The sequence below is a fragment of the Choristoneura fumiferana genome, chromosome 27 (assembly GCF_025370935.1).
Source record: "Choristoneura fumiferana chromosome 27, NRCan_CFum_1, whole genome shotgun sequence".
NCBI classification, from domain to species: Eukaryota; Metazoa; Arthropoda; class Insecta; order Lepidoptera; family Tortricidae; genus Choristoneura; species Choristoneura fumiferana.
The window spans coordinates 3,847,317-3,864,716 of NC_133498.1; the positions used below are offsets into that span (position 1 = coordinate 3,847,317).

Consider the following 17,400-nt stretch of genomic DNA (forward strand, 5'->3'; position numbering starts at 1 on the left):
TGGTGTTAACTGTAAGCTGTAATTTTTTTGAAAATAATATGAATAAATCATTGACGAGCAAGTGTGATGAAAATAATATTTCTTTCTTATACCGGTTGGGCCAGTATGAAACAGGAACAAAAAAATTAAAACCACACAAGTCACCAACTTAGTTGTTAAAACTTTTGAAAATAACGACCATTTGATTTTTTATTATAGTTTAAAATTTGATTGGACAAGCAATGTATTGCTGAATCCGTCATTTTGTTACGTGACAGGGCGATGTCATTTTAGGCTATTGGATGCCGTAAATTGAAAATAGCATTCAACTTGTTTGGAATAAACATAATGATAATATTATTAAATTTTTGAAAGTTTCATAATTAAAGTAGCAGAATCTGGGTTAATTTTTTGCTCCTGTTACAGGGCCTTCGCGGTATTACTTGTACTGTACCACATTTTAAACTACTGTAATAGTGGTTCATTTTTTATCTCGAGTCAATGAGGGTTTCTATGATAAGATACGAGTGGTTGACACTAGTAATAAATGGGTAGTAGTGGCAGGTCGTTTGGCAACTTTGACTTTTGCGTCACGTTTGTGATTGGTTAAAAAACCGGCCAAGAGCGTGTCGGGCACGCCCAAAATAGGGTTCCGTAGCTATCATGAAAAAATTAAGTAGTATTTTTCAAAGGATTTCGTATTTTATACGGACGCTTCCAAGAAGTTTAGGTAGGTATTTTTATACCTTTGGCTGCTATTTACTCATAAATACTAATAATTCTCAAGAAAACTTAGCCGTTATAGTTTTCCTTGAAAGTTTGATATACTTTCTACCATCCACTCGATTTTCATGAAAATTTATTTATTTATTTATTGTCAAGTCATGTTCATTGCAATAAGATGTCCCATTAGTAATTTGCACTTTGAAGTTGATATTTTCGCAAACAAAAAACTGAAACGGAAAAATCGTCTTAGCAAAACCCCATAATGGTTTTAAAAGACCTATCCACACTATAGGTGGTTGAGAAAATAAAAACACACCCCATCTTACGTCTTTGGTTAGGTACTCTAAAAAAAATTTTTTTTTAATTTTTATTCTAATTTAATGTGCCATTTTGTCGGCATATAGTTTACATATATCGTGCAAAATTACAGCTATCTAGCATTGATAGTCCCTGAGCAAAGCCGCGGACGGACGGACACGCAGACAGACATGGCGAAACTATAAGGGGTTCCGTTTTCCCATTTGGCTACGAACCCTAATAAATGAGTTAATCGCAAGCTAGAAATACGAAAATAACGTCAAACGAACCTCTCCATACTGACGCTATCTACCGATATTTCGCTTGTCAAGAAACCCTCATTGTAATAATACCGTAGAAAAACTACCCTCATAGAGCGAGCTGTAATCATTGAATTAAGTGACATCTAGTGAGGAGTAGCAGGAAACTTTCTTTCCTGCAACTGCAACGGTAGGCCACCTTTAATGTTCTGTACGAGCATAGCGGCCGGGTCCGAGATAGGCGTTCGCAGCGTGTTAACAGATGGCGCCACTGTGCACGTGCGCAAGAGTGCGGCCAGCCCCACTAGCGACTGCATCAGGCCGAGGCGTCCGCCTGAAGATAAACAACGCTTCTTACATATTAATGTATATGGTATACAGTGTTTAGTACAGTCACCAGCACCACTATCTGACACAACAAGCATAAATATCTCATACGAGTCTAATTCTACCGGAAGGACGTGTCAGATATTTTTGCACGCTCCGCTGTGGCAGATATTAATCTGGTACTGTACAATTTGCTTTCAATGAGGCTATCGCGTATGAATTCGCCACTAGAGGCGCAAATGTAGCGTGAGGTCTCCGAAATGTCAAATCTCATAGTTTTTGGGTGAGCTACGCGGGTTTATTTATAATTAGAATAATTTTGTAAATATTTTGCAATATCTAAAATTAATTTTGGCAAATATGCGTTCTGGGGCAATGAATGTCTGTGTTTTGAGACAGTTTTGTCTTTCGTAAACCTTTGTCCTCCCTTTTTTCCGAACAAAACGGGGACATTGCAACACTGTGGCATGCTCGATATTTTTATGGTACGGTTTTAAGGTGTATTAGATATGATTTTAATCTAAACTTTATTTCACACCCGTAAAACAGACTTTGAAAGCCATACTTAAAAACCTCACGCAACAGTGCGCCATCTATTGAGACAAAAAACGATAGCCCTCATTAGTGTTTTTACAAGTTTTTTTTCAACTTGCCCTGGGTTAAATCTTGCAAGTTCATTTTGATCCCTTTACAGTAGTAGTCTGATTGACTTGAAATGTGGTATACCTACATATATTATGTACGTTGGATGACACCCGCAAGTACAGTAAATAAAACCGGCCAAGAGTGTGTCGAACACGCCCGAAATAGGGTTCCGTGGCCATTACGAACAAAATAAGTAATATTTTTCTAAGGATTTCGTATTTTATACGGAATCTTCCAGTTTAGGTATATTTTATACCTTAGGCTATATTTACTCTTAAACTACTAATAATTCTCAAGCAAACTTAGCCGTTATAGTTTTCCTTGAAAGGTTGATATATTTACTACCATCCCGAAGTTTTTCGAATTTTTCCGCCCACCTTTTTAGATTTTAGAGGGGGGGGGACGCTCGATTTTAATGAAATTTGCATTTCAAAGTTGAATATTTCGCAAACAAATCATTGAATTGAAAAATCGTCTTGGCAAACCCCTAATGGTTTTAAAAGACCTATCCAACTATCCCACACTATAGGGTTGGATGAGGAAAAAAAAAATCACCCCACTTTACGTCTATGGGAGGTATAGTTTACATATATATCCGTGCAAAATTACAGCTTTCTAGCATTGATAGTCTCTGAGCGTCTAGTCTACCTCCTAATGGTTTAAAAAGGCCTATCCAACGATACCCAATACTTATAGGGTTAGTCGAGAAAAAAAATTACCCCACTTACGTGACCCTAAAAATTTTTTTCCTACCATTACGTCTGCGCAGTTGCTACATATTATTTCTGACGTGGAAGGACAGACGGACAGACAGACAGAAGCAGACAGACAGACAGACATGGCGAAACTATAAGGGTTCCGTTTTTGCCATTTTGGCTCTGGAACCCTAAAAAGTAGTCGTATAAAAAGCTTGTATTTTATAACAGGAACTTATTTTAAGTTGTAAGATCGGTGAATTCTAATAAGCTGCGATAAACTTTCAAGTAAGAGATTAAGGATTAACCTTACCTATACAAGATCTGGGGCCTCCTCCGAATGGAAAGTACACATGATTCGGGATGCTGCTCACTCGCTCGGCGCTAAAACGTTCTGGAATGAACTTCTCTGGTTCTTCGAAATATTTCTCGTCGTGGTGGAGAGCTTGCACTGGGACCAGCACGTAGACCCCTTCGTCTATGGTCAGGTCCGTGCCAGGGAAGGTGTATTGACGCGCGCATCGACGGATCAGGAAACCCACGGACGGAAACATCCGGATGCCTTCTCTGGAAAATTATAAAATAATATTTTGTTTGTGATTTGAATCAGCGGTACGAGAAGAAAGTTTTCAAGTTTCTAGATTCGGGCGATATCTGAGGCCGTATTTGACTAATATATATCTAATGTCGGAAAGAAGTGGTGCCTCTTTTATCAGATTTCATACATAGTATGCATTGTCCCACTAACTTGCTCAATTCTTCCTCTAACGTAAAGTAACCCCCGTAACGTATGTAATTAGATTTGTTGAATAGCATAATTATGATGAAAATCAGAATTTTAAACTAACTTACTTGAAGCACATCTCCAAATACTTCATCTCTTTGACGGCGTCGTAGCAGAGCTTGTTGTCGTACCGACTGAGGACGTGGTCGATCTCCTGCTGGCACTTGCGCTGCGCCTCCGGGTGGAAGGCGAGCTGGTGCAGCGTGTAGCTGGCGGCTGACGAAGACGTCTCAAAGCCTGCCGCGAAGAATATGAACACCTGAGCAGCTATCAACATATCGTCTAGCTGCAGCTCTGCTTTCTGCGGAGTTCCATCGGGATTCCTCCTTTCCAAAGACTCTCCAATGATCACACCTTGCCCTTTTAACTCGAAAAACAAATCTATAAAGTCGTTTCTTTGTGATGGCTTATAATTTCTCTGCTCCATAATACTTTTCACTATTGAAACAGTATTTTTTTCCACCCCCGGGTGCAATATGTGAAGATGCTTAAACGTTTCTGGAAACATCCACTTCAGTCCCGAAACGATAGCTCCTCGCGCGGTAACTGTGAAAATCTGTTTTCCTAACTGACGAAAAATTGAGTTTTCATCGTCGATGGAGTCGGCATCGATGCCGAAGCCGCAGACGCCGATGAAGTCGTGTGGTGTAGCGCGCCATGAGGTCGCGCACGTCCAGCTCCGCGCCTTTCGCCGCGCCCGCGCGCGCCATGTGCTGCAGGCGCTCAGTCCTCTCCACGATCAGCGGGAACATCGCCTTCAGCTTGCCCGAGGTGAACGCCGGCGTCAGCCGCTGACGCAGCAGCTTCCACAGGTCACCATCGGCAAAGAACAAGTTCTTCATCATCGGTTCTATAACAGTCTTGTGGTGATTCAACCCTCTTGCGTAGAAATAGTTAAAGTCTGATACCAACACATGCTTTATCAGTTCTGGATCCCGTATAATTAGGGAGACTGCGTGCCCCCCGAAGTATCCAACGTATTTTTCGTTCGGGTATTTTTGGTAGAGCTCCGCAAGGTATTGCGCAAAGTTGACTTTCTGGAAGAAGACTCGACGAATGCTGCCGATGAAAGGTACTGGTTTATCATATTTTACACCTCTGGTTTTCCAGTAATCATGGTTTCTTGTACTCCATAAATAAATTAAATAGACCGTCACCCCAAACGCTATGAACAGAAACATGTTTCCTTTTCTTTTCTTGCTGTGTTTCGATATAAAATAGAAATTTTTCACTCCCGTGTTGTGTTATCAAGAACAAAAGACAAACTAGTTTATAGTAATAGTTCTTTCCTTGAATAACAATTGGATCGCGTGATTAGACTAGAAATAATGTTACTTATTTACTTGTGTAAAAAACATAATGAAAACTCAACAAACGACCTCATTTAGTTAATCGGCGTCAAAGAAAAGTTTTTTTGCAATAACATGCAGTAAGTAATGCATGGAGCACTTATGCGATCAGTACTTAGTTGCAATTGCGGCCATTTAATATAATATTTATCTATCTTCTATCTATACATAGGTATAATAAATCTGTAGAAAGTCGGTGTCTGTGCATTGGAAATATTTAAGAAAAACTGTTACTGGGGGCCTATATTAGCGCAAATAGAACCCAATACAAGGATTTTTAGAATAATTGTCTTTTTGCTTGTGCATTTTGCACACGCTAATCTCAGAAACCACTCAACGTAGAAGGATGCGGTTTTCACTGATGTGTTGTCCTTGCCTTGGATTAACATTTTATTTTGCGTTTATTTAAAATAAAAAATAAAATATGCGTAAAGTTAAGTAAAGCAGACTAAAAAAATGTTAATATTATAGTGAACCAATTAAAACAAGATGTATGTGGATTTAAAGGTACTTGTATAATATGCGATAAAGTTCTTATTTAAAGATAAGTTTTGCAGCGAAAATTGTGATTGTTTGCGTTAGTATAGTGGCAGTGCGTGCTTGCTCGCTGAGTACTTAGCGACCGCTCGCACTGCCGTGACTTGACGTTACCGTTATCATCAAATTATGAAATGATCGAAATGTCCGACCTTGTAACGCAATTAAAACTAAAATTAGATTAAGACCGTGGCATAAACATGATAGAGCTAGTGGTAATCGCTGTTGTTTGGTATTGTATGTATTCAGCACACAAGGCCTTGACTACTGGGAGAAGAAAGACATCCGCCATGAGAAGCCGCTACCATTCGTCGGAAGCGTGGGAAGAATCATCAGACAGAAGATGAGCATGACGGAATACTTCACGGAACTTTACAAGAAATATCCAGAAGAGAAGCTCGTTGCGTACTATTTTTCGAGAGAGCCAGCTGTTGTTTTGAGAGACCCGGAGCTTGTAAAGCATGTGCTAGTGACAGACTTCCAGTATTTCTATCGTCGAGGAATCAATTATCATAGGGATGTTACCGAACCGATGTTGAAGAACTTGTTCTTTGCCGATGGTGACCTGTGGAAGCTGCTGCGTCAGCGGCTGACGCCGGCGTTCACGTCGGGCAAGCTGAAGGCGATGTTCCCGCTGATCGTGGTGAGGACTGAGCGCCTGCAGCACATGGCGCGCGCGGCGGGAGGCATCTTTTCTGCATTTAAAAACTCTAATTATATCACTAGCATTGCTCCATAGAATCACTCCATAGCGCAGGTGTGACATAACATAGGAATGAAATGCTAGAAGAGCAGACTTTTCGGAATCTTCTGGAGGTGTCATGACCACATGATCCACATGATTTTGCCAGTTAGTGTGACAATCGAGAAATATGCCCAGAATTTAGTCCCATTAACATTTCCAAGCCACAGCCCTTGTAGCTGACCTTGATATGTGTTGCATTACCCTGCGCCGCATGAAACTTAACCTAGAGATCATTATTTTCCATCCAAACATTTACATCACGAAAGACCTGGTTGACTTCATCACAATAATTTTGATTGCATTGATCACTGCGCACTACAATTGAGCAATCATCTGCGAATAGCAATATTTTATCCTTTTTTTATTGATAGCAGGTAAGTCATTGATAAACGCAAGACACAGCAAAGGACCCAGGATACTTCCCTGAGGTACTCCAGTCCTTGATGTTGATAATTTACTTAAATGTATTTGTGGTAAAAGCCACGAGTAGCAGTTGCCTGTGATACCATAGCTGTAGAGCTTAGCCTAAAGCTTTTTGTGACAGACTCGATCAAATGCTTTCGACATATCTGAGTATAAAGATCGCGGAAACTGGGACCCTATTATTCCTACACTGGCTAATAATATTGAGCAGCTCATAGATTGCCAGGGTTGTTGATTTTTTTTGGTCTAAATCTAAATTGTGCGATTGTCAACACATTGTTTATGTTGTGTTATGATTTATTTATTTATTAACATAAAAATACAATTTATTGGTCAAGGAATTATTAAGCCGCAGTACGGTTTGTATCGAGTCTTGTGCGGCCGGGGGATCCCATCCCGAATCGGCCTATTTAGTCACGAGCGCAAGTGTCGTCGTGATGCTACTTTAATCATTTGTAAATAAATGATGTCAAGGCCTATTATTATTATTAGCCTTTATGACAAATTAAATTTTTATGACTGACGAATGGCTAGTCTTACTGAATTAATTAATAAACTGTTTCCTTTTTTCTTTTCTTGATTCCATTTTTACCGTTAAGAGCCTAAGTAGACGGGGTAGTTTTTTTTGAACAGACGACATGCGTTTTATCATCATCATATTATTAGCCATATCCACTGTTGGATGTAGACCTCCCCCATAGACCTACAGTTGCTTTGGTTGAAAGCTGCCTACATCCACCGTAAACCCGCAGCTTGAACCAAGTTAACCTCGTTGGTGGACTTCCTACGCTGCGGTTGCGGATCCGCTGTCTCCATCGAGAACTTTTCAGTCTCAACGGCTATCTACAAGTGCTATATGGCAGCCCATTGTCACTTCAAAGAGCTAATTCGCTTGGCTATGTCGGTGACCCTCGTTCTTCTACCGTATCTCTTCATTTCTGATTCGATCCCGCAGAGAAACCCCGAGCATATGGGAGTACTCTCCATCATAGCTCTGTTCTGTGACCAACTGTTAGCCTATTTATAAGGCATATAGTGAAGCACCACGTCCCGAATCCATGTGTCATCGATGTTAAGTATCACACAGTGGTCTTCAACCAGTGTGTGATGACATGCGTTTATGGCGCCGAAGATATTCAAAAAGCTGGTAGAAAAGTGACGAAATAGTTCAAAGCGTTTTAAAAATACCATTGGCCTTAATTAACGTTCGCAGGCGAGCGTCTGGGGCTGATGCAGTCGCTGGCGGGGCTGGCGGCGCTCCTAAGCCAGTTCCAGGCGGCACCCTCGGCGAACACCCTCAGGACACCCTTGAAGGATCCTGCGGGACACGTAGTCCAGAGCATTAAGGGAGGAGTGCCTTTGTCTTTGACTTTTAGAAAAAACAAATGATTGTTTTTTTTTTTACTTTCGTACAGAAAAGATTAAAGCGTTTAGCTTTCGAAAAACCAGTAAGCTTCGTGTGGTGAAAATGCAAAATGGGCGGCAGCACCCGACAAACGAAAAACAAAAACATACATACAAGACGTAATTAAATAACTGCATGAAAACCTGAAAGTATTTTGTTCCGAATCGAGAGTAGAATCGATTATACTTTAAAGCAGTTTGTGTTTTTTTAAATTCCTTTTTTACTGTGACCAGTCTAAAAGTTACGAATACAGCGTTTGCTAAGTAATATTTTAACGAATTGTTGGTACTATTTTTATTATTATCAGCCTGGATTGATGTCCCACTGGTGGGCAAAAGTCTCCCCCCCCCAAGTCCTCCATTTCCCCCCAACCAAAGCAGCAGGGCTACTACGAAATTCGAAAATCCCGCCGATGCTAATATTATTTACTTAATAAGAGAGTGCGAGGGACGGCACAATACGAACTTCGATTTTCTAATTTCGGAGTAGCCTCCCAGCCTGAGGCCAGTCGTCGAGAAATACATTGTTGGTATATACTATTTAGATAATTTAAAACTGGCCGTTTTTCTATCAGTATAATTTTCTTTTAACCGCGAAGCAAAAACCGCAAAACAAATTAAGAGTGTAGAACTTGTGTAGAATGAGTAACCAAATAGAATTACTGATTTAGCAACGAATTTTTTTTACATAATTAAAAAAAATGATAAGTAACTAGTTGTGGTGTCTGAGGTTTTCAGTTTTAGAATTAAGACCTTGTGTGATGAGATGAAACTGCAGCCGGTTATGGTGTAAGTTTTTGTAAGAGTGGGTTGAGGAAAGAGCTTATCGCCGGAAGGGAACTGTTCTGTTCTGATCTTGATAGGGTATCGTATCATTATGAGCGATTAGAAATGGGCTTTTGTTAAACCCACATATGCCCTGATCACACGTACCGAGAGAGTGGCGAGAGAGTGTCCTCGGCCGAGTGCTCGGTTCGTGTGTACTATGTGACGAGTACTCGGCCTAGTACTCGGCCGAGCAAAATGGCGAGCGAGCCACTCGGACCCTGGTTTGTTTACTAGGCCGAGTGCCCACCCCCGCACTCCTCTCAGCATACCCCGCGCCGACTCGCTCGCCACTCGGCAGGTATGAACTCGTTCACTCGCCACTCGCCAGTCAGTAGCGTCGTCGTAGCGACCGGCCGCGCAACCGCGTATTGGCCATTGTCACCAGGAAAATCAAAATGCGTGTAAACACCTACTCGCCCACCCTATTCTCTCGGCCGAGTACCAATTTGCTGTCTCGCCATGCTACTCGGTACGTGTGATCAGGGCATAAGCACAATACAAGTAACTATTATATTACTTGTATTTGTGACATAGGTCCTATGATCTCAGCTCAAAGCAACAGAGAAGTGCTATATCGAATTCTGATCCGATTGACTGTAAATTTTTTGAACGCGCGCAAGAAATTTGGGTATTCTATTTGACAGCGAACTATACTTTTAAAGTCATATTATAGGTTTGGTCAAGTCATGCTTCTACCGCCTAAAAGTCTTATATCAGATTCGAAACCTCCTTTGTGAGAAAATGCATATTACACTTTGTGAGTCACTGATTCTGTCTAAGGTCAAATTAGTATACGGACCAAGGTTGCAGTCGGCGACTCGTCGTTTGGTTGAGCGTTTCCAAAATGCTTGCTGTCGTTTTTGTTTCGTTGTTCCACCAAGAAGACATATAACGCCATATCTCAACAGCTAACATGTTCTCTCGAAGACACTTACATCTTGCAAGTCTTCTGTTTGATATCGTGAACTTCAAAAGGCCTAAATTATCTTTTTTTTTACTAAGATAGGTATTTCCCCTTTTCATAGCAGATACGGGACTAGATCCACCCGACATTGTATGGAAGTTTTGATATAGTTTTTCTAGTTGCATTTTACATAGTGAGCAGTCGAAAAACGTGATCGCCATGGATATTTCTGATCCAATTAATATGTTTCTGCTCGAAAACTCATCGATGAAACTTAAGAGAGAATGGTCCATGGCATAAATAAAAAAAACAAGTAATATTATGTGCGTTATAATAACACAATTAAAACACTTACTACAGTCTTAAAATTTATTACCAGAAAAAGAGCGTATCTTTAGTTCTTCACGGCACTTACGTCCTTTTGTTAGGAAGCGCAGTTTTTCGGAAATAACTCAAAAACGGTATATCCGATCATGTTGAAACCAATTTTCGTTGAAAGTATTTATCAAGTTACCTTTCCATATTTTATGCTTATTTTTTGAACAAACGGTTTACAAGATAGAGGGGGGGGGGCACAATTTTTGCTACTTTGGGAGCGATTATTTCCGGAAATCTTCACTTAATCAAAAAAGTTTTTGAGAAACCTTACTATCTTTTCAAAAGAGCTGTTGAACTATGTGCCAACAAATTTCAATTTTATTTTTGTAATTTAACTACAAAACTAAATAGCGGCTTTGACAAGACGTCTGTACTCCAAATTTCATTGATACCATACATCTTGTAGTTTTCGAGTAACATACGAACGGACGGACAGCCAGACAGACAGACAGACAGGCAGACGGACTTTACGAAACTATAAAGGTTCCGTTTGTGCCATTTTGGCTCCGGAACCCTGAAAAGAAGTGACTATGGTGAATTTCATCACCTTTACTCGAACCTTCATACCTGTATGCTCCGGGAAGATTGATTGTATTTCCTTCCATAATTTAATTTGGAAACCCACATCAGTCTATCCTTATCTTTCGAATGCTTTGACATCCATCCTGCAGAATGCAGGTGGTAGGACCTTGTAAAAGGTCCGCCCGGATTGCTACCACCATCTTGCTCGCTAATCCTGTCGTGAAGCAGCAGTGCTTGCACTGTTGAGTTTCGGCGTGGAGAGTAAGACAGCCGGTGAAGTTACTGGCACGTGAGGTATCCCATCTTAGGCCTCTAGGTTGGCAACGCGTCTGCAATACCCCTGGTGTTGCAGATGTTTATGGGCGGTGGTGATCTCGCACCATCAGGAGACCCACTTGCTCGTTTGCCATCCAATCGAATAAAAAAAAAGATAGGTTGTCTAGCTTGCACACTAAAAATAATTCCTCGCTATTTACATTAGACATGACGTTACCGATCGCGCGACTAATTCAAATTGATTTGATTTTATGGCGACGCGTCACTATCGCCTCTTGTCGCACGCCAAACCTCTCGCTCTGTCGATCAAACGTTGCAGTGCGGCCGCTTTTACGTAGTGTCAAAGTCTAACAGCCTTATTCATAAAAAATCCTTAATTGAGGTTGATCGGTCTGTTACTTAGCAGACTGATTAAGCTTGTTAGACGGTTGTCAAGAAGTATGATTCATAAACGCTTGCTAGCAGTCTGCTAGTTGTTGAGCTGCTGATAGACGGATTAGACGCGTTATGTTGGCCACCTTGATAAATCAAATACAAAAATGGCCTAATCGATAATTTAAAAAAAAATTGACAGCAGTGACAGCAAATTAGCAGGAAAAAAAATAAAAAGCGAGAAGTTTGTTTTCCCGCCATTTCCGATCCGCATGTTTATGTTGTGCAAAAAGCCATAATTATGTTAATCATCCTATTTTTTTTTTCATATTTATTGTTAATTTATTGTTGCTAATTTAGAGGATTTTTAAATACAAATTCCTTAAAATATTTTTTCCTGTTTTTTTTTTTAATTTTTGCGTAACTTCACCCTTCACTAAAAATATCTTCGGTATGGTTTTTTGCTCTTGTCAAAGTCAGCTGTTCAAACTTGTGGCGGCCATTTTGTGACTTAGCAGGGAGATAAAGGAGGGTCTACGGTCCTCTAACTTTAGCAGAGCCTTGATCGACTGATTAGCGCTAACAGACGTTTATGAATCATGTTTTTTAGCATCGGGCCTTCAAGGAGCCTTCAAGGAGGCTCTAACTTTTTATGAATAAGGCTGTAAATATATATAAAGCACTAGGATCAAGCCCCAGCACGGGTAAAATTCAAAATAACCCTTTCATAATAACCTACCTCCTTTGGACAGTCGCGTAGTCGGGTAAAAAGGTCTCAAGGGCACTTCGGACACATTTTTCAGCTCCTTTTCCCTAAAAACTGCAGGGCTACTACGAAACTCGAAACTCGAAGTTCGTATCTTACCGTCCCTCTCACTCTCGTATTAAATAGTATAAGTGTCAGAGGGACAGCACGACACGAACTTAAAGTTTCGAGTTTCGTAGTAGAGTAGCCCTGCCCTTCAATGGCAATACGCTGCAGCCTGCAACTCGAGTTACAGCGTTTTGCGTTGCCATGCATAAAACGATTCCTCATGATCATACCTATAAAAGACTTTTAAAATATATGTTCTAGTTTAGACTGTATAAAACTGGCAAGACGCGGTAACTGGTAACTGCATATAACTAGCCAAAACATCATAACTGCTGTAAGTGTAAGAAACGGGGGAACGCGATTTATCTACTTGCAGCGTTCTGCACTACCAGTGTAAGAAATGTAAGTTATTACAGCCTTATTCATAAAAAGTTAGAGCCTCCTTGAAGGCTCCTTGAAGGCTCGATGCTAAAAAACATGATTCATAAACGTCTGTTAGCGCTAATCAGTCGATCAAGGCTCTGCTAAAGTTAGAGGACCGTAGACCCTCCTTTATCTCCCTGCTAAGTCACAAAATGGCCGCCACAAGTTTGAACAGCTGACTTTGACAAGACCAAAAAACCATACCGAAGATATTTTAGTGAAGGGTGAAGTTACGCAAAAATTAAAAAAAAAAACAGGAAAAAATATTTTAAGGAATTTGTATTTAAAAATCCTCTAAATTAGCAACAATAAATTAACAATAAATATGAAAAAAAAATTAGGATGATTAACATAATTATGGCTTTTGCACAACATAAACATGCGGATCGGAAATGGCGGGAAAACAAACTTCTCGCTTTTTATTTTTTTTCCTGCTAATTTGCTGTCACTGCTGTCAATTTTTTTTTAAATTATCGATTAGGCCATTTTTTGTCTTTGATTTGTCAAGGTGGCCAACATAACGCGTCTAATCCGTCTATCAGCAGCTCAACAACTAGCAGACTGCTAGCAAGCGTTTATGAATCATACTTCTTGACAACCGTCTAACAAGCTTAATCAGTCTGCTAAGTAACAGACCGATCAAACCTCAATTAAGGATTTTTTATGAATAAGGCTGTTAGACTACAGAAACGTAGGTTTCTGTTAAAAAAAACATTTCTCATTATAGGTAAGTACAAGCTTTTTTACTAATTTTACCTACTTTTTGTTAACTGTAGGTACTTTTATTTTGTTTATTGACCAGATGGACTAGTGGTTAGAGAACCTAACTACGAAGCTTGAGGTCCCGGGTTCGATTCCCGTCGGGGCAGATATTTGTATGAAAAATACGAATGTTTGTTCTCGGGTCTTGGGTGTTTAATATGTATTTAAGTAAGTATCTATATCTATAATTATAATTATATTTATCCATTGCTTTGTACCCATAACACAAGCTTTGCTAAGCTTACTTTGGGACTAGGTCAATGAGGGCTATCGTTTTTTGTCTCACTAGATGGCGCACTGTTGCGTGAGGTTTTTAAGTATGGTTTTGAAAGTCTGTTATTACGGGCGTGAAAACAAAGTTTAGATTAAAATCATATTTAATACACCTTAAAACCGTACCATATAAATATCGAGCATGCCACAGTGTTGCATAGTCCCTGTTTTGTTCGGAAAAAAGGGAGGACAAAGGTTTCCGAAAGACAAAACTGTCTCAAAACACAGACATTCATTGCCCCGGAACGCATATTTGCCATAATCAATTTCAGATATTGCAAAATATTCACAAAATTATTCCAATTATAAATAAACCCGCGTAGCTCACCCAAAAACTATGAGATTTGACATTTCGGAGACCTCACGCTACACTAGCGCCTCTAGCGGCGAATTCATTCGCGATAGCCCTCATTGGTGTGAATTGTCCCGTGATATTTATTTATTTATATTTATTTATTGTCATCCCACCTACAATACCAAATTAGGTACAAGCCAATCCGACCACTGAAAATGAGTCAAAAACTTGCAAGAATTGTCCCAAACAAAAAACAATAACAAACAGGGCAAATTGAATAAAATGTTGTAAAAACAGTAACCTTTGACATTTCAAGCCAAAAGTTTTTTTTCCCATCCCGTCAATAGAACTTATTTATTTTTGTTCCGTGAAACCAGTTTTACCACCAAGACGTCACGCGGTCCAGTTTAATTCCAAGGAAACATCTAATAAAACTAACCAGTTTGTGTTCTGTACGCGATAACACAACACGCAGCACATGTGTTGATTAAATGTGATATAATTTAAATTCACCGTTACGTAGTACTTTATGTAATCTAAAAATAGATAAACAAACATGTTGTTCATAATAGCATTTGGAGTGATAGTTTACTTAATTTATTTATTGGGGACAACGAACCATGATTACTGGAAAAACAAAGGAGTAAAATATGAGAAACCATTACCATTCATTGGTAGCATCCGTCGAGTATTCTTCCAGGAAGTCAGCTTGGCGCAATACCTCGCGGAGCTGTACCAAAAATACCCGAAAGAAAAATTCGTTGGATACTTCGGAGGACACGCATTCTCACTAGTCGTACGGGATCCAGAACTAATAAAACATGTTTTGGTGTCAGACTTCCACTATTTCTATCCGAGGGGGTTGAATCCCCATAAGACTGTTATAGAACCGATGCTGAAGAACCTGTTCTTTGCTGACGGAGACTTGTGGAAGCTGCTGCGTCAGCGGCTGACGCCGGCGTTCACCTCGGGCAAGCTGAAGGCGATGTTCCCGCTGATCGTGGAGAGGACTGAGCGCCTGCAGCACATGGCGCGCGCGGGCGCGGCGAAAGGCGCGGAGCTGGACGTGCGCGACCTCATGGCGCGCTACACCACCGACTTCATCGGCGCCTGCGGCTTCGGCATCGACTCCGACTGCATCAACGACGACACGTCAACTTTTCGTCAGCTAGGAAAACGAATCTTCACCATAACAGCGCGGGAAGGTATCATTTCGGGACTGAAATGGATGTTTCCAGAAACATTTAAGCACTTTCACACATTACCACCGGGGGTGGAAACAACTACTGTTTCGCTAGTGAAAGGTATTATGGAGCAGAGACATTATAAGCCATCACAAAGAAACGACTTTATAGATTTGCTTTTTGAATTAAAGCAGAAAGGTGTAATCGTTGGAGAGTCTCTGGAAAGGAGGAATCCTGATGGGACACCACAGAGAGCAGAGCTGGAACTAGATGACCTGTTGATGGCTGCCCAGGTGTTTGTGTTCTTCGCGGCCGGGTTCGAGACGTCCTCTTCGGCGACCAGCTACACGCTGCACCAGCTCGCCTTCCACCCGGAGGCGCAGCGCAAGTGCCAGCAGGAGATCGACCACGTCCTCAGTCGGTACGACAACAAACTCTGCTACGACGCCGTCAAAGAGATGAAGTATTTGGAGATGTGCTTCAAGTAAGTTGTTTGTTCTTAAAAGTTCTTATTTCCATTGTTATGTTATTTAGCAGATCCAGCCCGGAAGTAACGATAAGGCTGCGTTTTCGCCGGAGATGTCCGGGGATGTGTTGCGAGAAATATGTGTCATGAACATGAACCAATATAATCGCGTCTATAATTGTTATCTAGTATAGAATAAGTGGAATAAGTGGAGGTAGTCGAACGGAGCGAAAATAGGTTAAGAAAGCGTTTCTTTTCGTCCTCGCAACGCATCCTCACACATCTCTGGTTGAAACGCAGCGTAAGCGACATATACCTACGTTAATTTTAGTTTTTAACTTTTCCAGGGAAGGCATGCGAATGTTCCCCTCCCTGGGTTTCTTGGTTCGTCAGTGCGTACACCAGTACACCTTCCCTGGCACGGACCTGACCATAGACCAAGGGGTCTACGTTCTGATCCCTCTGCAAGCTCTCCACAACGACGAGAAATATTTCGAAGAACCAGAGAAGTTCATTCCAGAACGGTTTAGCGCCGACCGAGTGAACAGCATCCCGAATCATGTGTACTTACCTTTCGGAGAAGGACCTAGAGCTTGCATAGGTAAAGTACTTTATCTATAACTTCTATTGTTTTAGGGCCTACGCTCCTGTAAACTATACTACTTCACTTCACTCTCACTCACTCTCTTTTCTTCTTTTACTTTTACTTTATATGCTTTATACTATTCGATGTTATTTTTAGGGTTCCGGAGCCAAAATGGCAAAAATGGAACCCTTATAGTTTCGCCATGTCTGTCTGTCTGTCCGTCCGCGGCTTTTTGCACGTATATATATGTAAACTATGCCGACGAAATGGTACAATTCAAAATTGAAAAAAAAAATTTTTTAGGGTAGTACTTCCCATGTGCGTAATGTGGGGGTGTTTTTTTTTTCTCATCCAACCCTATAGTGAGGGGTATCGCTGGATAGGTCTTTTAAAACCAATAGCGGTTTGCTAAGACGATTTTTCGATTCAGTGATTTGTTTGCGAAATAATCATCTTTAAAGTGCAAATTTTCATTAAAATCGATGCTTGAGAATTATTAGTAGTTTAAGAGTAAATAGCAGCTGTTGCATTCGCACATCAATAATAATTATGTAGTTTTATTTTTTATTTTTTTTTACGTAATTCGGAACGCATTTGTTGGTGACTGTTTTCGCGGTAGATATAGATTTTTATTATTGCCAATTGAAGGTAGATATGAGTGTGGGCTGCAAATGCTCGGTCGCATCTTTGCCGTGTGTCGTGTGTCGTATCGCATAAAAAAGGGAATCCTCAAATCAAGTCAGTTCGAAGCCTCTGGACGAGATTCCCTGCAGCATCAGCTCGTGGACCCAGGAAGTCGGTACCGACTGGACTGCAGACCAGGCAAGCGCTGGGTGAGTCGGCTTGCACTTTCTATCTGCTTTCACTGGCATTAGTTTCGTTTCTCGTAAAGGTCCTTCACCAAAATTAAAATTTCGATTTGCTTTCGTTTTGGAAAAATACGGTTTCCCGGTTCGCGGGCGACTGTACATTTGGTCTTTCGAACGCGGATCCTCCTCAAACCGAGTACAGTCAAACTGACTCGGGGCCAGGAGTGACCTATAGAACCAATTTCGTTTACTTAGATAAAACTTTCACCAACATTATATATCGTTTCGTATCGTTTCTACATAGAACATTTCGTTTCGTGACATTACCTATAAAATT

At 40.6% G+C, this 17,400-nt stretch overlaps 2 protein-coding genes and 1 pseudogene across 3 annotated transcripts in view; 2 read left to right on the plus strand and 1 right to left on the minus strand.

Annotated features, from left to right (window-relative positions):
- Positions 1-1,372: 1,372 nt before the first annotated feature.
- Positions 1,373-4,957, minus strand: LOC141443615 (cytochrome P450 6B6-like; annotated as a pseudogene).
- A 180-nt stretch (positions 4,958-5,137) lies between these two features.
- Positions 5,138-8,156, plus strand: LOC141443233 (cytochrome P450 6B1-like). The gene is made up of 3 exons (XM_074108441.1): positions 5,138-5,142; positions 5,849-6,285; positions 7,981-8,156. The coding sequence occupies exons 1-3, from the start codon at positions 5,138-5,140 to the stop codon at positions 8,154-8,156; spliced, it is 618 nt and encodes a 205-aa protein (XP_073964542.1).
- Positions 8,157-14,471: 6,315 nt separating this feature from the next.
- The window catches only part of LOC141443614 (cytochrome P450 6B6-like), a 28,145-nt gene continuing 25,216 nt past the window's right edge, over positions 14,472-17,400 (plus strand). For both annotated transcript variants that reach the window (XR_012453060.1, XM_074108956.1), the window contains exons 1-2: positions 14,472-15,686; positions 16,016-16,269. Coding sequence is in view for 1 of the 2 variants with exons in the window: in XM_074108956.1 (XP_073965057.1) it covers positions 14,575-15,686; positions 16,016-16,269 (1,366 nt within the window). In the remaining variant the exon portion in view is untranslated. The remainder of the gene's footprint in view (positions 15,687-16,015; positions 16,270-17,400) is intronic.

Coding starts and splice junctions, on each gene's coding strand:
- LOC141443233 (XM_074108441.1), top strand. Junction 6,286..7,980: donor CATGGCGCGCGCGGCGGGAG/GCATCTTTTCTG, acceptor TAACGTTCGCAG/GCGAGCGTCTGGGGCTGATG.